At 35.9% G+C, this 24,477-nt stretch overlaps 1 protein-coding gene across 1 annotated transcript in view; it reads left to right on the forward strand.

The window, feature by feature from the left end:
* The window catches only part of LOC134528885 (SH2B adapter protein 1-like), a 296,960-nt gene that overhangs the window by 142,415 nt on the left and 130,068 nt on the right, over positions 1–24,477 (forward strand). Inside the window, exon 7 of the mRNA XM_063362551.1 lies at positions 14,442–14,635. Coding sequence (XP_063218621.1) covers positions 14,442–14,635 — 194 coding nt within the window. The remainder of the gene's footprint in view (positions 1–14,441; positions 14,636–24,477) is intronic.

The following is a 24,477-nucleotide window of genomic DNA, read 5'->3' on the forward strand; positions in this document are numbered from 1 at the left end:
AGAGGAAAATGACTTATCAGAATGGATTAACAGTGACAGCGGTATTGGTCATCAAATGTTAAGTGAAGATGAAATCGTGGAGGCGTGCATTGCAAAAACCGGCAACTGAAATAGTTCGGAAGATGATGATGGAGGTAATGAGGAATCAGCTGGCCCAACTCATGGTGAAGCGACTACATTGCTGGAGGGGTTGCTGAGTTACTTTGAGAAGCAAAGTGACACATCGTCTGCTGAGCTACTGACCTTGAGGTGCCTACAAGATCGTACGGCAAAACGACGGCAATCTTCCTTAGAACAAAAGAATATTACAGACTTTTTGGAGTAAATTGTAATTGTTTTTAACCTTTTATTGTTTTATACTTTTTAATTACATGTAGGTATGTACAATATATATTATTGTTTTATATATAAGTTACATACATATGTACATAGTTTCTTAAGTACTTTATAATAAAACACAATTGATTTTTAAGCATAAAAATTTTTTTCTTTTGCCTATAAAACTTGTTTTTGATACATTTTAAAGTTGATTATGGTTAAATCGGACTTTCGGTGATCCGGACAGGGTCCGGTCCGGGCAAGTCCGGATTAGCGAGACTCTACTGTAGTATTATAATGGAATTATTTAATCTTTATGCATGTGCATGATGAAGGCTGTTTAGTTTTTACAAAATATGCATTAATGTTAGTAGTATATAGTTATTTAAAGAGGCAATTAAAGAGAGAGTTTACTAGCTACTCATCATTGAGAAATGCCTTGTGCTTATTGCTCAAGTGTCACTTACTGAGAGCAACAAGAAACTTCCTTATTTGCTCACAAGAGGTTTTGCATGTGGTTGGTTTTGATTTTTGAATTGCATTATGTTAATGGTTTTATTATTTTTTTAGTAAAAATTTTGGTCTTAATCAAATAATATGATAGCTGATGAAGTCTTGGTTTCTGGGCTGGAGCCATGCCTTTATGGTAGGTACCTTATATCTTTCAGTAGGCATCTTAGGGTGTATTTCACTGAACTCAAAACCAGGCAGGAGTGAGAGGATGCTCCAAGGTCAAAGCCTGTGATTGTTTGTTAATGTGGTCAATCAGAACCAAACATTTTTTTTCACTTTGGTCCATGGCTGGGCAGATTTTTATCGAAGATTGGTCTCAGTGATCGTGATGCTAGTGCTAGAGAACGTAATGATACTCATTAGCTTTCCTTAAAAATCTTGTTCAGCACCATGTGAGAAACACATGACAAAATTACTGCATTTGCAAAATTCACCAACCGAAAATCAAAATACTCTTATCAGCTTCACAAGAAGAAGGCTTTTCCTAGCCTAGATGAGGATTCAGGTCATCTTCCCACAATCAGTTAGTCAAAAAGCAACACAGTGCATTTGGGAAATGGTATGAACAGCTATTCCCAGAGTAGTACCCTTGGAGGAGTTAGTCTGTGGAGTCTGACACCAGAAAATATATTTGAACACTCAAGGCCGACAAGGCAATACCATAGTTATAATTCAATGTGAGATTACAAAACAAATATTTCCAACCTTTCACTGACCCAATTTGCCAAGTCATCAACCACAGAATCATCAGAGTGATCAAAATTAAAACCAAGAAACTTATTTTTGAGTCATCACTTCCAGAAGACATTAAGAAACAGTAAGTCATCTAGAATTCCAAAACTCCTTAACTGCTCAGAGACCATCAGTAGGAAGCCAAACTAAAGGATGAGCGGAATTACTAGTCTGCTGTTTACAAGCTAATGGGTACAACAAGAATATTCAACAAATTGTCAACAGACAGTTAATTGGCCAATCCAGACCATGGCCGCGAAAGCCTGCAACCTTATTAACCAACAAATAACCTACTGTAGGGGAGGGGGGAGAAAATAACTTTAAAACAGTGCTGTTCTTCCGGATATCCAAAGAGTGTCAAACTGAATACCATGGAGCAAGGTAGGGCATAGGTAAGACACGAGACTCATATTCCAAAGGACTCGGGTTTGAATTCTAGTTGGGGCATTCTGGTTTTGGTTTTCCATGGTTTCCCAAAATCACTACAAGCAAATTCGGGGATGGCTACTTACTATAGGCCATGGTCGATTCCTTCCCAAGTTTTTTTTAAACTGTTTTGTTAGGTTCATTTGTCTTTAATAACTGTGCTTCAACAAGATATTAAACCCAAGCAAAAAAAAATTTTAAAACTGTTTACTCTGCTTCTAGGAAACTAAACCATATAATCCAAAAGCCCTCGGAAAGACTATAACATTTATTTTTTTTGTTCTAAGACAAAATGCCCATGAAACAACTATCGGGTGTCTGTCTATACAATGCTATGTTCTTAGCAACTGGTATACATTGGTCAGACATGAAAAAGCATAGTTACTAGGATAAAAGAACATATTCATGACTAAATATATAACCTATATATTAGACAATAGCAAAACTTTCTTCAACAACTAAGCAGGAGTAGTTTGATAAATACAAGATCAGACCAGGTCCTAACAATCATTAAAGCCATAGAAATAATGAAACACCAAAGTAATACCAATTGGGAAGATGAATACAAACTTGGTCTTGCGTTAACACCTTTCTTCGACAAACTCATGCCAAAAGACCATATAAGTTGTAAATAGAAGAGAAAAGGATTTGATGGGCCACCACACTAGCTAATTAGAAGAGTTGAATGTGAATACCTGTCACAGGAAACAATGATAGTCAGAACCTCATTTGAGTGGCCACATTACTTGCTTGGACCTTGAGGTCTAGTTTATATGTATGGTTATCTCTCATTTCTGGCTTTCAGTTCAAAGCAACATATCCTAAGCTGCCTACTGAAAGATACTGCAAAATGGTTGGAGCATCCACCAATTCACAGCTTCAGCCCGAAGTCAAGACTGCACTAACAACACTAGCCGTTAAAGTGTGCAATCATTAACAGTAATGTTTATTTTTATAAATTTTGTTAATTAACTATTCTTTTTAAATTTCAGCAACCAATGCAAAATAAAGAATGGCACATGAGTAGTGAGAGAAGTAGATCTATTGTCAACTTCATTTGATGGAGCATAGTGTGTGACGAGCTAACTACATAAGTCACCATGACTACATTAGGCAAGTTTGATAACGAGTGTATTTGCATATGAGTAGCTAGTAAACTCGTGCATTGAAATCAAGGATTACCAACAGTATTTTTCTAGTGCAATAATTGCCATCTTCCTTTCTTTAACTGATTAACACCATACAGGAAGTTTGCAAATAGAAGGTCATAAATTTAATTGGTTGCAGGGAATGCCAAAACAAGCAATTTTCATCGAGGAACATAGGTCCAAAAATGAAAATCTGCAAAGCTACAGCCATGGACAGTAGCACATCCAAATTTGAATTTGGCTGGCGTTAGGGGACTACTCCACTGGCTGAGGGGGCACAATCGCAGTGCAGTTTCGTTGAAATGCTCCACAGGAAGCAGAAATACGTGCCGGGCTTAGACATTTAGAGTTTCATATCACAAAAGATGAAGTACACCAAATTATGTACAGCTAACTCTTAATGTCTGTTCCTGGCTCGTCTCCTGCTTCCTGTCGAGCCTCTGTGCTGTGATTGCATGTCCTCTTAGCCAATGGAATAGTCCCCTGACCCACGAAATTCGAATTTTGACACTACTGTTGGTGCCTGTAACTTTGAAGGGTTTCATTTTCAGTCATATGATCCTTAATTTTTTTTTTCATCCCCTGCCACTCATACATCCTGTATATTTTTATGGCTATGACTGTGACAATTGAGGTGGTCAGTAGCAAAGGGGTATAAGTGATTATAAGATAGTTAGGAGGCTTTTAGGCTTGTTTTCTCAAAAATGAAAAAATGTGTTTTTAGTAGTTTACCAAAACTTGCTACATGGCAGCAGAGATCTGAGAGTACACATGTATCCCTGTAAGACCAAACAATTTTCCTTAGCCCACAAACAGTTTCATATTAACATTCAACTAAACACAAATCCGTGTTCTGTTACTTTCACCACTGTGATTCTAACTGCCTAAATTATTCTGAGTTATTTTTAATTTTTTCCATTTTTTTTCAAATATATATGTTCTAAGTATTATTCTCAGGTTATTATTATTGAGACTTATGTGTCAGAAAAAAATTCAATTTTTTATGTTTTTAATAAGCATTATTTTAGTGAGAAATTTGGAGAATTTTTAACTAATGGTTTTTATGGTACTGGTAACATATTCCATTTTATTAACTTAAATCTTTAGTCTTTTTTTACACAGTATTTACAGTTAGTTACATTTTGGAGCATGTAGAGCAGTGGTAGAAAAGATATCTGTATTATCAGGCATGTATGATAATTATCTGCTTCCATAAAATTTGGTCATTGTCAGCATTTTGTTGACAAATCATTGAAAATAATCAAGCATACTTTTAAAAGAAGTAACACTTTTTAACAGCTGAGTCTCGGTTTCCAGTTTTGTATTGGAGTGAGGTCACTTTTACCCCATAAACCAGATTAATATCCTTTCTCTATCAACTTTGAACCTGACTGATCGAGGCATTTATCTTACCTTGGAAAGCAAACATGGATTCCTGAAAGGATGCAAGTCATAGAAGTTTTGCAGTTTTAATACTGCTCTTTTTTTTGTAAAATATTTGGGTGGATCAATAAAAAATTAATCATGCAAGTGACATAGCTGGCAAGCAAGGTCAATAGATACCAGGTCATCTCATCCTGCTATTTTACTGTTATTGGTCAATCGCGTCTGACGTACATGCTAGACCATATTGCCGCGGGAATTCAAATTAATCACGTGTCTAAATGGCACTTTCTTAAATTTTCAGATTCACATAGACTGATGTATTTTATGTACAGGTTAAATGTATCACGTGTTTCCGCTAGTAATATATTTAATCTTTGTTATGTTGTCAGTTATTTAATCGTAAATTAGACTCAAATGTGTATTTTAAAATCTAAACTGGTGTTGTTGGTAAACATTGTGATGCGTGCTGTTCTTGCAATATTCACAACATTGTGTTATTTAATGCTAATTTGTTTATGCTTGTTACCATTGATAAGTAATTATATTCAATATTACATTTAGCTTTCTTGCTAGATGTTTAAGTGTCAACATGTTATGTTCATTTGCATTAGTAAACAAACTTTGTAAGTGTATTAAGAATATCATACAATATAACAAGTTTTATGGTAATGACTATCCTCCAAAAAATATTCTAAAAATATTTAATGGCCCTTTAACTACCAAATTTCATATTTGTGTGCAGTAATATGATTTTGTCTAATCCATTGCATTCTAACCTGTTGATCTTCCACATGTGATCCCTCTGCCCTTTACCTATCTCTCAGCTTTCCAAAATCCCCTCCCTTTAATTACCTTAAACTATTTCACCATTCTTTCTTTCTCCTCCTTTACAGTGTGTCCCACACAAGCTCCATCATCATCACTGATGGTCTATGCATCTTCCTTCTTCCGTCATCGTTTCTCCTCCGATATTTGTCACTTATCTCACTACCTTTCATTGTACCTTTATAACTCTTAAATGTCCATCGCTAGGTACGAGTCCCAAATTCCTGTGGTGTATTCCATATCTGGTTATCACCAGCATGGAAGATGCCTTTTCATTGACTTTTATATCTCTCCTTTAGTGTCATAGCAGTTAACCCCAGACCCCTACTCCCTTCTTCACCGTCCGCTTTTTTTTTTTTTTTTTTTTTCCAGTCTAGGTCTCTCTGTAGTGTTAATCCCAGATACTTGTAATCATCTATTGCTTACAGAATCTCCTGCAATATATTCCAGTAATATACTTGCTTGTCTATGTTTCTATTTCTTGTGAATCTAACCATCTATTTTTTGTTTACATTTATCCCCATTCCATTATTCCTTGACCAACACTCTAATTTCATCTTATAGATGTGCCACTCCTCCCAAGGTTTTGTATATCACAGTCACCTACGAACAATCTTAATATACTCATCATGCTTTCCCAGACATCTTTCATTATGAACAGCAAGGGCCCCATGGCACTCCCCTGTGGTACATACTCCATGTCACCACTCCCTCTTCCTACCATTAATTTCATATTAAGTGAGCTAGTAATTTTGCATAGAAAATTTTCTTACAGACCTGTCATTTATAATTATTAATTTAAGTAAAAAATTTAAACTGCACTCTAAAGCTGTTTGGCCTACCATTAACCATGTCCCTTTCCATCAGCTGTAATTCTTAAGAATGGTAACTCCTGAGTAACATGGTAAATGATCACTATGTGAAAGTTTTGCTAGGTTAACTAGGATCTATAATTCTGAAAAATGGTAGCTGTAAGTGAAAGATTTATTAGTGTACAATAATAACACAATTATTTTTTTAAAGTAATTAATTCTTTAAAAGATATGTATTTCTCTGCTTAAAATCTTTTTATTTTAATCCTTACCCAACTTATTTACCAAAAACTAATAGTCACCAAAATTACCACATATACTATTATATTTTGATATAAAATCTCAAATTAAAATTGCAAAACAAACTCCCAGATAATTTACCATGATAAAAATATTTTGGTATTTTGGCATTCTTGGCAGGTACATGTTTCCAAGCTGGTATTCCACTACGGCCACTACTTACACACCATAGTGCAGGCAGTAAGGCATACTCAGTTTCTGATTTACCTGAACACTTCTTCTGGAAGAAAACATGCCTAAAACACTGCAACACTTTATTCCTACCTTGTGATACTTTCCAACAATGTGGCTTAAAACACAAATATCACAGACCATTGTTCAAAGTCTTTATTACATGATACATCGCTGGGTAATTTTATTTCATCTCTTAACATTGGAACGTAAAATTGTACTAAGCCGGTAATGAGAAACAGTATCACATAAACATCATTTGCAGTTTAGACAAACATAATTTTTTTTTGAACGAGAGTAACTAGAATAAAAAAATATATATTTTTTTAATTTGTCAGAAAATTTAAATACTGGTAGTAGATGGAGAATGAGATTAGTTTTTTTTTTATTTTGTAATAAGATGTTCACAGTAGTAATCATATTTTGAACTGTTAGTTAGAAAAAATTTCACCACAAAATGCCAAACTTCTGCTGTAAGAGGTAGAAAAAGAGGCAGGTTTTTTAAATGTGTAGACAGTGACATTCCTCTAGTTTCAAAGGTTAAATGTGCAAAACTTTATTTGTGTAGAATAAAATTGTACATTTGTATATATAAAAAAAAAACCAGCATGCAAACAAACATATACACTTAATTTGTATCAATATAAATGTTTATTTACATGTTCGTAATTAATCTCCTTGATTGTGTTTGTAAGATTAATTTTTTGTTACTAGTAAAAAATATATAAATGTTGTAAGACCACCTAGTGAAAAATGACCAAGCTATAATAGTAATTACAACAATTAGGTGAACAAATAACCATCAATAATATAATCCTCTATAACTCTAGTGTGTTAAAATGCAGTAAAAATTTATGTACCTACTTAAAATAATTCTTAAGTGACAGGATTTAAACCTGGAAACTTGTAATCCATAACTACGTACAAACCACTGAGCCAAATAAACATAATAATTTACTGTGAAAAATATTTCATTGTAGGTAAGTGTTTATATCCTAGGAGTGTAACATCTTTTAAAACTTGCAATATTTATTTTTGTGACTATTAAATTTATTACTAAATGTAATCGTGATTATATTGATGATTTGCATTTCGAAGTCACCATTAATTTATCAGATATTCATTATTTTTCATGCACATAACACATTTCTCCATATCTTAAATTGTTTTCATTTTATTAGATGCAGTCTGTATACTCTCATCATAATTCTTTACTGCTAGAAACAGTAACAAGGTAATTTTTCTCAAATAATTCATCAGAAATATTTCAACACTCCAAATCTGATCCCAGAACATAATTCATTACATCAAAATTCAGTATTTAACAAAATATATAGGTAATTCATAATAATCTACATTTACTTATGCCTATTATAAATTGTGGTGAGTAAGAAGCTATAAAACAAATACAATTAGTCACTATGTTCTGCCATACAAACTACATCAATTGACATGATTTTTTTCTCTAAATATTTCAGCAACATAAATAGGCACTTAAAGTATGTTTTATAATGAACACATTATTGAAAGATAAATAAAAAGCTGACAAAAAATACACAAAACTTTATTTTTTACTACAGGCATTATCTCATTACTATTTTGCTTCAATTGCTTTTTTCAATGCAAATGTGTAGGAATTGTTTTCCCAACTTGTAGCTGATCATTTATTACATTAATTTACATAAAAAGTAATTTAATATTTTTTCTGTAATTTTACATATTTGCGAAGTTTCGAATGGTTTAGCGTTGAGTCTCCTTAATGAAATATGTACATAAATAAATTTTGTTACCAAGATATTTATGTAAATGATATAACATTATTTACATTTTTTTTAATACCACCTCTATTAAATGTTAAATTTATTTATTATACTGTTGCCATTAGTTTTTTTTTATAAAAGTCATTTTGCACAAAATCCTGGATAAAAAGAATTAGTGTAGCAGCTAGCCATGAAAATTAATACCATATTTTCTTTATCTCTAAAAATTTATATGGCATATGCATGTGTGTGTGTGTGTATGTATATATATACATACACACACATACATAACTATATATTTGTACGAATAAAATATAAACTGCAAGGCTTTCAATATCATCACACTTTAATGTGATTGTTAAATGGACAAAGTCACAAGACCCACTTGGCTGACCCAGCCACAGGCTGGAAACAGTGGATGATGATGATGATGATGATGATAAGGCTTAGTATAAATTTTGGTGTGTGGTAGACAAATACATGTTATAAATTGAGGTAAAACTAAGCATGACTCCCTAAATACTTCATTTGGAGCTAACAAGACATATTTTACATAACTAGATTATTACTTGTTACCATGGGCACTCATACTTGGGGCAAAACACCCCCCCCCCCCCCCCTTGACAGAGAAAGACAAAAATGTAGTTACGTATAAGTCGTCCAACACTGAAATATTTTCACGTAGATTTTAAATATGTACCTACTTACAAATCACTATTTGTCTTCCAAAATATTTAAAACACCATATACCTTCAGATCTCACTCCCCCCCCCCCCCCCCCCCCCTTCAAAATATCACATGGGTGCACTTGCTTGTTACATAAGTATACAAACACATTTGTAACTTTTTCATGCATCTGAATTACTTAGTTTGATATGCTCCATATTTTCTATTCATGTTGAAAACAACTGTGGTTAGGTTCAGGTTTTTTTTTGTTAAACTGCATTAAATCACTGTGGCCCAATTATGACCACAAAATATATTAAAAATTATAAAATGCACAAATATGTAAATATAACAAGAACATAGACAATTACTTGTGAATGTAACAAGGGACAACTCTTTGCAATATGTCCAGAGTTATTTATTTGGTTTCAATTTAGTGAAAAACCAGAGAAAGAATACAATACAATGAAAGAATGAGTGATCTGACAAGCTATGGAATGTTTGCTATTTAAAGATAAACAAAGCAATGACAAATTCATTAAACCAGAAAATGAAGTTCATTAGGTGTGGTTCACATCAAACATGCTTTTATTCAATGAACGATGAGCAATATCAGTAGCCTTATTGTTTTCCTACAAACATAATACATCCAATAACATTTAGTCCTGTCAAACAGTTTTAGAAGTTCTATCTTGCGAAGTCATAAGTTTTTGTTAAACAATTCTGTAGCAAACACACATTCTGAAATTATCCATGACTGCAATTTACAAGTAAATTATTTCATATGAAATACAAAAGATTACTATCACTCCAAACACACCCCACAATTTTTTTTTGCTAAATCTAAATTAAATGACACTTCCTTCAAAAAATCTATAAGCCTACTATTTATGTTACAATTTTTTTCCTTTTCTTGTACACTTTATTGCTGCTTCTTCCAACACGTTTTTTACTTAACTGTCGATTGAGATGATTCAATCTTAAAAAAGTCCTTATTCTTACAAATGAAGCAACCAATTTCTTCTCAACAGCAGGCATTTTTACATTACTAAACCACAGCACGAAAACAAAATCAAAACAAGCACGCAATTTCACAGTTTTTTTTACTTTGAAGGTCTAGCGGATACCTCATATCACGGAAACACCCGAACGACCAAACTCGTTTTTCTTCTGTTGAGACGACCTGGTATCTAATGACCTTGGCTGGCAAGTAAATGGGCTATATTCCATCGCAAATCTGGTAAGCAGTCAGTTCTCCCACAAAAAAAAATTTCATACTGCAGCTTTCTTACTGATGGGTTTTAGTGTGATGAGTTCAACCATTAGGGAAAACCTGTTGGATTCTCAGGGGTGGGGGGAGGGGGGTGCAGGAGAATGTTTACCATTCCCATTTCACAGTTACAATTTTGCAAGAGCACGTGGGCCCCCTGGCATCCCCGGGATCTATGTCCATGGGTTCAACAGGCAACTGCACCACATGTAACAAAGAGCACCATAGCTCAGCATGATTGCTATACCACAGAAATAGCATTCAGTCTCCAGTTAGCTCATCGTTGGCCCTTTGCATGACTTACTGTTATCACTCTTGAGATGTTGCACCTTCTAAGATGCCTGCAGCACTTAAATACACTATTACTTCACGTGCTTATAGGTTTTCTCCAGCCCGTGAACACTTAACGTATAGTGAGAGACTTGCCTCAGTACCTACTACATACTGGTACTGTAATTTTTGTATATAATATTTTGATGTCAATGGGCTAAGCAAAGCTGATGACACTCATCATGAAAATTGCCTCTGTAAATGAAACTGCAGATATCAGAGTTGATGCATATGACAACATTACAGCCTTTGATATGCCATGGTCATCTGGGTCTTACCAAGAGTTATTGCCATTTGATGGTACCATGGTTATCATGGTCATCTAAATTTATACAGTTAATTTACCAACAACCATTGGGGTTAGTTCCTCTGAAACTAAAGAGCAGACTTGCTGCAGAAATGTGTTGAGACAGTTGCACACCACCTCAACCACTAGGGAATTGAAAATTATACTACTTACATCTTACTTATATGCCTACAACTAGAAACTGAGGGCAGAAGATGCCATGAAGTCCAACTAACAAATCAAATGTTTGCGTCTAACCTATTATGTACAAGCATTGCTAGTTGGCTCACATTCTCATGTTCATTTTCAAACCTTATATTGCATAATTTTTCATGAACTAATCCAAAAACAATTAAACCTGATTTAATTACAATGTTATTTAGAAGGTAGCTGATGAAATTTGAAAATGTTACCCTAAATTCTATAAGTAAAACACATCATAAAAGTTTCACAAGTACACTTGTACATCACATGTTTCTGTAATTCTGTCTTAGGTATTCTGTATAAGAATTAGTAAAGTAAGAGAGGATGAATGCCGTGGGGTTAAGAAAACGTGTATATTAAGTATACTTTAATGTGCATAGTTCATTTCAAAAAACATACACACATTATAAAATTAAGTGTATCTTTATTTTTATGGACTAAAAAGTAATAATAAGTTATAAATACCATTCCCTGCCCGGTCAGGTAATAATACTCAATACTTTGCAGTAATCCCAGGTATTTTTTTACTGTCTTTAATTTGATAAGGCTAAGGATTTACATAATATTTAAATGCATTTAAAATCTCAAGGCACTAGGACCTTCAAAATTATAGGTGTGTTTAAACTATTTGTTTACACAACCCAGTACACCAATCCCTAACTTAACATGTCTTCAAATTGTGTGAATTCATTTAGTGCAATGTTAATTTTACTGCCCTAGTCTTGAATAGCACATCTGTAAATTTCAATTAGCTTGAAATCGCCATAGGCGAAAAAAAATGGGGAATGACACCACAAAGTCTGCTTCAACTCTGTAAACAACAGATGTGCCGTGGCATACAGTTAGCTATACAAGGGGGGAAGAGATGGACGCGCAGGTCTGACTACGCTATTGGCTGTTGTACAAACATTAGCTGTAAATGATATATATAGGTGGCATATATATATTTGGCAAGTTCAGTTGCAGGTTTAGAGGGTAAAGGACCAAATGTTTTTACGTCTGAATGTATGCCACCGGGCTGTAACATTTTCCCGGCCACATAACGGACTGTGATGAACCTCAGTCGAGCCAGTGGCAGGGAACTCATATGCACAAACACAACGCAACATCTGCCCATTCGTCTGCTGCCAAAGGTACGTACGCAAGCACCTGCAGTTGGAATCATAGTGGAATCATGGCTTCCCAGTGAGAGCATAATGCATCGTGTTCAAGTATTTGAGCAAAACTAGAAGTATTACAGCATGCATATGTCATGAAGGCCACACTTATATTGGTCGTACTTTAATTTCAAGCAATTTGCTTTGCGTACAATTGTACGAAATAAGGACTCTATCATACGTTTATATAAGTCCGATGCTGTTAGTTGTACTTGCGGGAACATATTTGACATTAGATACTGGGACAGAAATGAACAGATGATTCACACGGAAAAGTTTGTTAAATGAATGGTACAATGAAAAAAAAATCACGGGCCTGACAGGATTGATGTTAACCAAGCAGTGATACGTGAATAAGCACATAATTTTTTAAAAATTTAAATGTAAATACCCGGACAGTAATATTGGTTTCACTGTCAGTAAATGATGGTTTGGAAAGTTTGTGGAAAGGTACAACCAGTCGACTGACAATAACTATCTCCCGTTACGTGGTGTCATATTTGTCATACAAAGTATTCGATAATAGGCTTATAAAGATAAATGGTGTGACATATTTATCGTTGAGTGTTATTGCACGCATTTATATTACTTAAAATAATATTTCCCTACACATTTTAGAACACATTAAGTAAATTAGCTTTGCTATTTATGGAGACTAATGCTTCAGAATATACAATTTTGAATAACACGAACATTTTTAGGAACACATTAGTTGTGCTAAGTGAGGGATTGGTGTACTCATTAATTAGTAAGTAATGAGTCATGCTAGAAACTTTATCAAACTTTCTTTAAATTACTCATGCAATGGGTAATTTTGATTTAATACAATTCTTGGGAATCATGCCATTGCAGCGGCGTATGTCCAAAAAAGTCTATTAAATGTATCAAACCTTTGACTTTTGCAGTATCACTTAATATTTAAGTATCACGCAATCACGCAATCATGCCATGAAATTATTTTTCTAAACTCTAACATACATTAACCAAGGAATATATAATTTTAAAATTTATTTTATATTTAATTTTCATCTACTAATGCTTAATGCACCTGAGATTGCACCAAAATATTCTACTCAAAATATTTTTTTCACCACCTGGATTTTCATGCAAGTATGTGATCAACAGATTGCTGTTAACAGTGAATGAAAATACATACTTTATGACACCAAAATGTAAATTTTTCTGTGCAAAATCAACCTAAACAAAGCCAGAAACCTACAAATTGTTACCACTTCATTTAATTCATTTTAAATGAGACCATGATAGAAAAATGTAGACATGTTTTAAAGTCCTCCATCATTTCCATCATCTATACACAATGCACATGTTTAAAATCAACAATATTATCCATATCATTATTTTATTTATTGGCTTTCAAGAATCTTACCCAATACATTTTTGTCCTTTTCTCATTATCTCCAAATAATGCACACATTGTGCTTAAAGTGGCTTTGATCTCTCAGAGATCACATACATGTGGCAGAAGCTGAGTTTGATCCCAACCATAAGCAGGACTCAGTCTTTGAATACTTAAGTATGTAAGTAAGTGGTTCGTAGCCTAGTATAATCTTGGAGACCCCACAATCGTAAGTCTCTTTGCATTACAGTGCAATATTATATGTTAAAATAATGTTTTTTTGTAACTACATTGTGGTGCCAAAGTTTGGTCAAGATTAAAGTCAATAAAATCTCAGAAAATAATTACAATAATGAAATGACAGGGCTTGTTTATCAAGTTCTAGAGAGGAAAACACCCTTTTTATAACCCAGTAAAAATTAATTTTCAAAAAATTAATTTTTTGTGTAAAAATAATTTCCAGAAATGTTATTCTAATTGTGATAATGATAACTAAATAACTATTCACCGGCACGTTTGCATTAAAAGTATAAAAGTTTTAGTTGGTAAGGGATTTGAACAACTACATTATGAAACATGCTTATATAAAGTTAATATTGCAAAAAACATGTAATAAAATATTTCATAGTTTTCTTAGGAATTCTGTCATTGCTGAAGATACTTAACCAAAAGTAGATGTAACAAATTTTATAGTAGATGTTTCAAATAGTTTCTATAACAAAACTATTTACATACAGTGATACAAAATATAACTTACTTTTTTCATTCACTTGCTTGTAGTGTCTGAACCTGAACTGGACTTATGGAGTACATTACGAGACTATCCTTGGTTTCATGGAACCCTGCCTCGATCAGAAGCAGCACACTTGGTTTTAAATGATGGCCTTGGAGGCCACGGAATTTTTTTAGTACGCCAAAGTGAAACTCGTAAAGGCGAGTTTGTACTGACATTTAACTTTCAAGGACGTGCTAAGGTATGTAGAATTTTAGATTAAATAATTATTTTTATTTAACACAGAGTCATAAGGCATTTTGGATAGATTCTGTATTAAAATGAGAATGTTTTTATTTAATGTGTAGGAATACAAAATGGAATATGAATGTATTTGTACGTAGTACATAACAGTACTAATATAGTGAACTAATTTTTGAGCTGCTCTATATTTGTACAGTTGAATAATTTGCCAACTAAAAGTTTTGTTGGATATTGGTAAAATGGAATAGATAAAAACAAAATAACATACTTATGATGTAACTAACTAACAAACAAACCAGTGAAAAGTGCTTACGCTTAATACATCTGTATGATGAGAGATTACACCACCATATACTACTCAAAAAATTTTTGGCACCACCTTGATTTCCATGCAAGTGTATGATGAACAGATTACTGCTAACAGTGAATGAAAATACATACTTTATGATACCAAAACATACTTTTCGCTGTGCAAACGCAACCTAAACAAAGCCCCTGAAACCTAGAAATTTTATCAACCTGTAAATTGTCCAAACCAAAACTTCCTCCTAGTGGACTGTTAGTACCTAGTCACTCACCTATTGCAGCATGCTTGAACTCTCCTCAGTGCTGTCTCTAAGGTGGTCAAGATGTTGCTGGTCCATCCTGTCCCATTCCTCTACATTGGCTCTCCTGAGGTCAAGTATGAGTAGTGAGAGCGGACAGGTTCTGGGACTGTGGGATCTACGGGGGGATAGGGGCGGTAAGATCACTGTGTTAAGGATAGGCCCCTCAGAGGGGGGAAGAAGCTATGCTATTCCTATCCCAGGGGGAATGGGACCCCCAAGAGGGTGGAAGGGGTAGGAGGATGTGTTAGTCTCAGTCTAGAGGTGGCCATTTTGTTTCCTAGCAACTGGTGGTTTCTTGGGGTGAGCATGTCAGGTGGGTGTGTCGCCACGTGGAGCTATCTTTGGAGCATCATCTGCTGGGCCATAGCAACAGGTGGTTGCTTGGGGTGGGCGTGGCAGGTGGGAGGGTGTATCACCACGTGGAGTTATCTTTGGAGCATTGTCTGCTGGGGCGGCGGTGTATGCTGTGGTTCATTCTTTAGGAGCTAGGAGGCGTTGCTGTGTAGCGCTGAAGTTATTTTTACTAATAATAAAAATGTTGAGACTGCAGCTGGGGTTTGATCCGGGGGAACATGAGTACGTTGAGGTTAGAATACAGTGACCGTAGCCGCTAGACCAGGAGGTCAGTTAAAGAGTAAAGAAAGAAATAAGGAATATAAGCTACAGTACTAGGTATGCCGCCATACACTCACAGAGGGGTGCCACCTCCGAGTACTAGCTGTGATATAAGCCCGCCATCTTTAGTACCAACTCTCGCCACCAGAGTGTGTTAGAGAGAGCGTCCGCCATCTTTAATACTAACTCTCGCCACAGAGAGCACGCCACAGAGTGTGCGTCACAGTCAACCGCCATCTAGTTGTCGTCTGCTGGAACTCCATGCACAGTGCGCACCAATAATGATAATTCCCACCCATTCCATCGGCTGGTCTTTTTTTTATTTAACTACTTTTTGATATACCGAGATTCAGTCAATTCTTCAATAATGGACAATATTTAATTTGTGTAAAATGTATTCCCGGCTTGTTGCGACTCCAACAATAATTCAGACTTCAGATTTACCAACTGACATCGTCGGGGGCTGCGTCCTAGCTTGATATGCGGGTACACGTCGTTTGTCCTAAAATCGTTTGTCCTAAAGCGTTTATCCTAATTTCGTTTGTCCTAAAAATTAGGACAAACGACTTTAGGACAAACGACGTTAGGACAAACGACTTTAGGACAAACGACTTTAGGACAAACGAATTTTAGGACAAACGACGGAACAGCTTCAAAATATTTTTACTCTGAGTTTTAGGACAAACGACTTTAGGACAAACGACATTAGGACAAACGACTTTAGGACAAACGACTTTAGGACAAACGACTTTTAGGACAAACGACGGTTCCAGTATCGATAAATCCTTACTCTGAGTTTTAGGACAAACGACTTTAGGACAAACGACTTTAGGACAAACGACATTAGGATAAACGACTTTAGGACAAACGACATTAGGACAAACGACTTTAGGACAAACGACATTAGGACAAACGACTTTAGGACAAACGACTTTAGGACAAACGACTTTTAGGACAAATGATTTTAGGACAAACGACATTATGAAAAACCAAGTTAGGACAAATGACTTTAGGACAAAAAACTTTGAGTCAAACTATTTTATTTAAAAACCACAGAGCATGTGAGAACTTACAGTAAAAGAAAACGCTTGAAAAAATAATGTTATATACTGGGGAAATACTTTACATTCTATGTAAAAAAAATTCAGCGTTTACGATCGTTACAATTTTTAGACATCTAGGAATAAAGACTACGGTTTCAACGACCTAAATCTTTTTTTTTGCCATCTTGGATCCGCCATATTTAAATAGAGCGCCCCACTCATTATGATGAAATTTTCTTCATGACCGCCATATTGAATTTTTCTGTTCCACTGGAGGCCGCCATCTTGGATGCCGTCGACTTTGTTTCTGTTCTTTGTTCCTAGATAGCGCCAGCAACGCTCTTGATTTTTTTTGTTCTTCTGTAGGCCGCCATCTTGGATACCGTTGACTTTGTTTCTGCTGTTTGTTCCTAGAGAGCGCCAGCCTAGCTCTTTATTTTTTTTTTTTTTGTTCTTCTGGAGGTCACCATCTTGGATACCAAGGACTTTATTTCTGCTGTTTGTTCATAGAGAGCGCCAGCATCGCTCTGATTCATCACATAAGGTCGATGTTCCATTACCTACCATAGCTATTATGGTCCTTATCGACATATTAAATTTAAATTTTTTAACAAAATACAGTGGAAGCGCTGTGATTCGAACCATTGCAGCTCTGATCTCTAGGTTGAACAACATACGCCTTTAACCGCACGGCCATCGAGACATTTACCAAACTGAGAATAAAATAAGGTATATATAAAAATAACATGCATATTCGGACTTGTATTTTTTTTTGATTTGAAGTAATAATAGCTCCACCTGTATTAAGACGTAACTGTAACAATTATCGTTACGGTCACAATATTGAATATCCGTAATGGTTTTGTTAGAAAAACGGGAAAAATATTAAAAATCATTAAAAAATTAATCAATCGAATTAAATAATAAAAATCTTAAAAAACACCGTTGCAATTTTCGTTATGGTCGCCATCTTGAAAATACATAATTTTAATGCTGGAGATTCGAGAAAAAAAAATTACTTATTAGAATACTGATTAATTAGTTCGATTCCTGTCCTTGATTCGAAACTATTAGAGCAAAAAAAAAACAGATCCTTCCTCCACAGAAACCACCTACAGATTGATCTCCGCCACCAATAGCAAGGTATATATATATCGTCAGCTAGTATGACGACATGTCTGCCATCTTGTCTTCATCCGCTGGAGAAAACCATCTTGTTATCGTCTGCTAAAGTGTGCTGATACCATGTTAGTGTAAAATTATGTTCACCATAACTTTGTCCTCAACTGTTGGCATTGAACATTAACCTTGACCTTGAAATTTGACCTTAAACTTGAACTTTGACCTTGACCTTGAAATTTGACCTTGACCTTGAAATTTGACCTTGAGCTTGAAATTTGACCTTGAACCTTGACATTTGATTTTACCTTAACGACCATCATGGAAACACCATTTTGCGTTCAGTACATGCTACCAGGAGCTACCACCTGCTAGAGGTCATTGCCACCATCTTGTTTTCGTCTGCTGGAGGACACCATCTTGTGCGTGTACTCGTCTTATAGAGTACATTACCATCATACTTGTCTAAGTTTTACCCGCTAGAGTGCAGTAATCATTTATTATTACTGAAGTGCCTGCCATCTTGATATTTGGGTGCCATCTTGGAATCGTGTAATTATTTAGCTAGAAATTCTAGAAAAAAATTCCAAAATTCAACAAAAAATTCACTTATTAAAGTAATGAGTGATTATATCAATTCCTGTTCTTGGTTCGATGCTTGGATGATTAAAAAAATAATTTTATGGAAAAAATAATAATTATAATAAATTATTATCAAAGTCATAAAAGAGACTTAAAATCATCTATTACCATCATCCTTTAAACCATTACGACCGCCATTTTAGATATTTGGATTTATTGACTTATTAGTTCGGGAAAAATTCCAAAATTCACCGAAAAAATCACACATTATTTTTCATATTGAATCGAAACTTTCTTTGATCTATGAACGAAGCTGAAAATAAATTTAATTTAAATACCAGAAAATTGTCAGGTTCGGGAAATAAAACACCGCAAGTACTTTTACAAACATAATATTTATTACATAATTTCTATCCTACTAAAGGATCACTTGCGAAAGCCAGCAATCTTATAAACATTAAGCCCTGCATAGACGCGAAAAAAACTAATTCTTAGCTCCAACAGCTCCAACTCCTCCAAATGCTCTAAAGCTCCAACTGCTCCAACAGCTCCAAATGCTCCAAATGCTCCAACAGCTCCAAATGTTACAAAGGCTCCAAATGCACCAAATGCTCCAAATGCTCCAACAGCTCCAAATGCTCCAACAGCTCAAAATGCTCCATATGCTCGAAATGCTCCAACAGCTCCAAATGCTCCACATGCTCCAACAGCTTCATCATCTCCAAATGCTCCAACAGCTCCAAATGCTTCAAATGCTCCAACAGCTAGAATGCTCCAACTGATTTCAATTACTTTTTTTATCGAACTTGACATGATTACATGCATTACTTTATTAGTATACATTTTGGATGTCAGTGGTGACTTTTTTACACCTTTTAGTTATAAATTTATTTAGAAATGAGATTTCGAGAAATGATAAAGTACATTTTTAAAAAATCTTAGTTTTCTTCAAGTTTATACACATGCAATTAATAGAAACCATTATTTTATGTAGCTAGCTTCCCTCAGTTCTTTAAGTATGAAGGATATTTCTTTGATGCTCCAATAGTTTCCTGCACAAAGCGAACCATGTAGAAGTCTTAGCCTGTCAACCAATATGTTAGGATCTTCCCATGAGGTATAATCAATCCCTCTGCTACGTTCATCTTCCTTGTATGTTTATAATAAAAATGATTATCCCTGGTGTCTTCTGTTTCAACACCAACCACAAGGTCATTTTCGTCATCGACCAGTGATTATCACAAGCTTGATTAGGATAATTTATTTGGTGCCGGAAATTAGGCATTTCGTCACCTTTTTTTTCTATAATTTTAATATTTTTTTTGGAAATCTTATTTTTTTTAAATTTATCTGGTTGTTAAGGGGGTGATTTACTCTTTGTTAGGCCGGTGTACGCCACGTGTTTAAACTTTGTACCAGTGGACCGAAGACCCCTTTCCCAGGGGGCCTATCTGATATTTTGCTGTCAAATGTGGACGTGGGCAGCCCAGTTGAAATTTCTCTCGCTTGCAGTCACGTCCCGAGTTTGTAATTTTATTTCTCTTCATGACAAAAATTGCATAGAGTGGCTTCTGGGCTGCAAGCTGCTACTTCTTAGAGGCCTGCTGAGAATAACAAGTCTCGTCACGAATGAGTCTCCAGTGGACCTGTGTTCCCACCTTAGTGGCTATTTCTGTCCTCCCTTCCTCTCACTCCACCTCACATTTGTTCTGAGAAATCAAGTCGGGAGCAGAGACCTGACGTGAACTTAGCCAAGACGATGGGCTAATTCAAGGACTTTCTCCCTGGTCTTACAGAGACGTCCACATCTAGCGGCAGAAAAAGTAACCGCGGGCCTGGTCGCCAGCATGTAGAGCACACTCTCGTGATACCTGGTGGCAAATCAGCTCACCGCCTCAATTAGATCCACTTTACGCCGCTAGAAAGCAGCACCGCAGCGCCATAAGGCACTATGTTTCTTCTCGCGGCCAGTAGAAGTCGATTGTTTGTTGCCTTCTGTACTTGCCGGTAGAGAGTGCGCATGTCTGTGTTCTTGTCACGACCGCCTCGGACTCCTTCGCATGTTTTCGGCCATGAGCCGAACCTTCCCCCTCTTTCTTCCTAGGGCCGACCACCCGATTTAATTAGTAGCCATGACCGTCATCGCCAGGACTCAGTACTCTGACCTCGGCTGCTGACCACATCTTCTCAGCGTCCTCTGCGCTAAGAGGCTTTTCGTGGGAACGGCGATTTTCGGTTGCATAAAAGATGTAGTCAGTTGCTTAAGGGATGTGATCCCATTTGTACAGTAGCCAGGCAGATGTAGTTTTTAGAAAAAGTCATGTGTAGTTAAAAATTTTATTTTTTTTATTCTTTAAAAATTAGTTTTCCTAACGCACATCCGCGATTTCATGGTGCACGTCATCCTGATGTCGGCGCGAGACACCTCGTAGGCCCTGTTTCCACACCCTGTTTGGTGAGTAATCCGTTTTTTCCCCCTCCCCATATTCCCGTTTGTTGGCATTTCGCGCCGACTGTGTATGACTGTCTGGAAGCAGGTCTAATTCGTTTTGAATTTGACTTGTGTTTCAGACAGGGTCCAAGTTTCTGGGGAGAGAAATTGCTCCCCGCATGATCTTCGGGACCTCCAGCTGATTTCCCCTTTTACAAGAGTTTTCCTCTCGGTCCGACGTCATCCTGGGAAGACCCGGGTGATATGAGCTATATATATTTTCCGCTTGCATGGAAGGAACTAAATTCATTAAAAAGATACCAGCGAGCAGTGCTTTAAATCCTCAAGAACATGTAAAATCAAGAAAACTAATATATATGTAATCGTTGGGAGAATCAAATTTTGGTGCTATACTTGAAATTTTGTTAGTGTAATAATTTGTTTGACAAGGTGTAATATTTATTGTTTTAAATAATGTAGGGGCTCCCCCTTAACTTTGTTAATTACCAAGATCTTTATTATCATGTCAAAATAATGCTAATACAAAACCTCTTAATGATAAACCAGGAAAACCTATAGACCAAATTATTTATATAGTGTATTTATTTATCATATACCTTCTTCTACATAACGATCCACGAACTCCCAAGTTACTAGAGTGCAGGGAGTGTAAATTTTGTCGTGTTCACCGCCTCGTGTCCCCTCTGGTAATTAACTTTAATTTTCTTAATATTTTGCCCAGCAGTTTCCAAGGTGTTTTTAATTAATTTAAAATAATATATTTTTTGGGCACGAGGGGCGTTACAATTTTATTACGTAATTTCCATTGTTTTGATCTCAAGCCACCATCACTGTCTTCGCTCTTGACCGCTTTAGGTGCTTCAGCACAGTACTCAATTATGTCAGCATCACAAGCTTGATCAGGAAATTAATTTTATTACGTCGTTTCCATCGTTTTGGTCTCAAGCCACCAACATAGTCTTCGCTCTTGCATGATTTAGGTGCTTCAGCACAGTACTCATTCATGTCAGCCTTAGATTTGTCAGCACAGTCATCGATCATGTCAGCCTCAGATGTGTCACCACAATTTTCAATAATGTCAGCTTCAGATGTTTCATCACAGTCTACGGTCTTGTCAGCTGTGGTTCTGCATATTTCACATTTTCATGGATACGACTAAATATTGATGTAAATATATTTTCATTTCTAATGAGGTTTCTACTTTCTTCGTTTTTTTTTTTTAAATTATTGTCTTGATATATATCAGTGTTTTTAGCATTAGCTTTTATACATTCTTCATAATCATTATTGTCGTTTAATATTCTGCCTTTGTTCCTCTTCCACGATGTTGAAACACAGTCTTCGTTATCTTTATTCATCTTAGTTATACAGTTCTTGCAATGTATATCCAAGTAATATCTTCAACCAAAGGATTTATGACACTGACTGCAATTATATGGTTTTTGACAAGGACCCAAATTAAACTCCTTCTCTCATGTCGTTTAGCATTCTTTCTCAAGGTAAACACCTTGCTGCAGTATCTACAGCGATGTAGTTTTGATACAGCTACAGGCAACGAACCAGGATACATGTTAGATTCTGCGACTAATGGCAGATGCAAACTAAAAGTTTTAAATTAAAACCATTACTTAAATAGAATTTTTTAAATATTTCGTCAGCGAGAGTTAAATTATCTCATGCAAAAGTACTGGTTGTAAGTAGTTATTCTTTTCAACAACAGATTATGCCACATGTTGCTGCAGGTAAATAATATTTATTTCTTTTATGCGGGATGCGGATGTTCACTAACGATCGCAAAAGAATGACGCCCCCGTAAGCCCCAAGGGAGAGTCGCAAACCGCGAACAAGTGCCGGGAATTACCTGGTATAGTGTATCGCCATCCGACATATCAGAAAAATAGGTTACGGCACACAGTTCACCAAACCTCTCGGCAATCAACACGGGTATAAAAAAAACAGGGCTTAAATTAAACAGCGAAAGAAAGGAATTTGCTTGAGAAAGCACAACTTTTGCGGCAAGTACGACAAAACATTATTTATTAATCTGAACCTCTGAAATCAAACTATTACAAGCATTAAAAGAATATAAGCATTCGCCGGTACATATTAACTAAATCGGGCCCGATGCTATATACTATATATATATATTCATACCCAGCACATGATAAGGAAATATAAAAATCCCCTAAACTTAACATCAGTTACAATAGACACCTTATAGTGATTTAAAATCTCTGATAAACCAAGTTCGAGCTAGTTAACACCTTCCTTGTTACGCGATGTGCTCAATTGTTCGGGGGACGGGTACCCTTAAAACGTTCAACGCGAGTCTCTACCATTTGAATTTCATCATAAGTTTCAATTATTTACTTCACGTGTCCATATCATAAAGTTGTTAAATGTGGCTGGGGAGAAACAGACCTCCGACGTAAAATAACACTCTCAGGCTTGACGTAATTATTTCTGCCACCAATCTCTTGCAGCATAACCCCGTTGCACAAGGGGAATCACAAGGGAAGTCACTCACGTATCGGCTCGTCGTCTCCGTTGGATTAGCGAATCCTCGCTAAACCCCACTGGTCCTCAGGCCAGTCGGTGCTGACGGCTATACTAGCCGGAAGGAGCCTCGTTCCGCCGCGATAGTACCGCGACTATCTTCTTGACGAGCTTTACAGCTACTCTTCCACACAGATACCAACGAGTTATTCTGCTGCCCAAGCCGGCCCCACACTCGCAAAAGTCATTTTTTGCGAGGCCTCTTCCGCGGACCACCTCACACACCGGCCCGTCGTCCAGAACAGCTGATCGCCTGCCTCCCCTCCCTTCCTTCAAAGAAGGGAGGGGAAAAAGTCTGCCTCCCTCGCGCGCATGCGTGCTGTGCTCGTGATTTGTTTCATTTTACCCCGATCACCACTTGTCCAACTTTGCTATGTCGCATTAATAATTAAAATAGTTTTATACAAATATATAACTACATTATAAATATAACTAATAAACACAATTAATTAATGATATTCTCACTAACTGTTACCAGGTGCTCCCGGGCGACACTAGCGCTGAAAAACGTTACCAATATTTCAAAAATACCGCCGTACGGATAACACCAATACTCAAATAAACTATACTAAAGGAAAACTATAATATAAACTTCCTTTTAATTTCCTTGTAAAACGGTACCCCGAGAAAGGGGTACAAGAAGGATGGCTTTGCTAGACTCAAAGGAGAAGGAAGTTTGTTCATCCAGTTAGTGTTTCTCAGATTTCTCAGGGCATATTATTATTTGACTGAATAATGATTTTTTTTTTAAATTCCACCTGATAAAAATATTGCAAGTGGTGATTTAGTAGCAGAAATTCACTTATTAAATTTAACCTTGAATATAATGACATGTCTCATTAAAAGTAAAACTCCTTCATGGAGA

The sequence above is a fragment of the Bacillus rossius genome, chromosome 2 (genome assembly GCF_032445375.1).
Source record: "Bacillus rossius redtenbacheri isolate Brsri chromosome 2, Brsri_v3, whole genome shotgun sequence".
NCBI classification, from domain to species: domain Eukaryota; kingdom Metazoa; phylum Arthropoda; class Insecta; order Phasmatodea; family Bacillidae; genus Bacillus; species Bacillus rossius.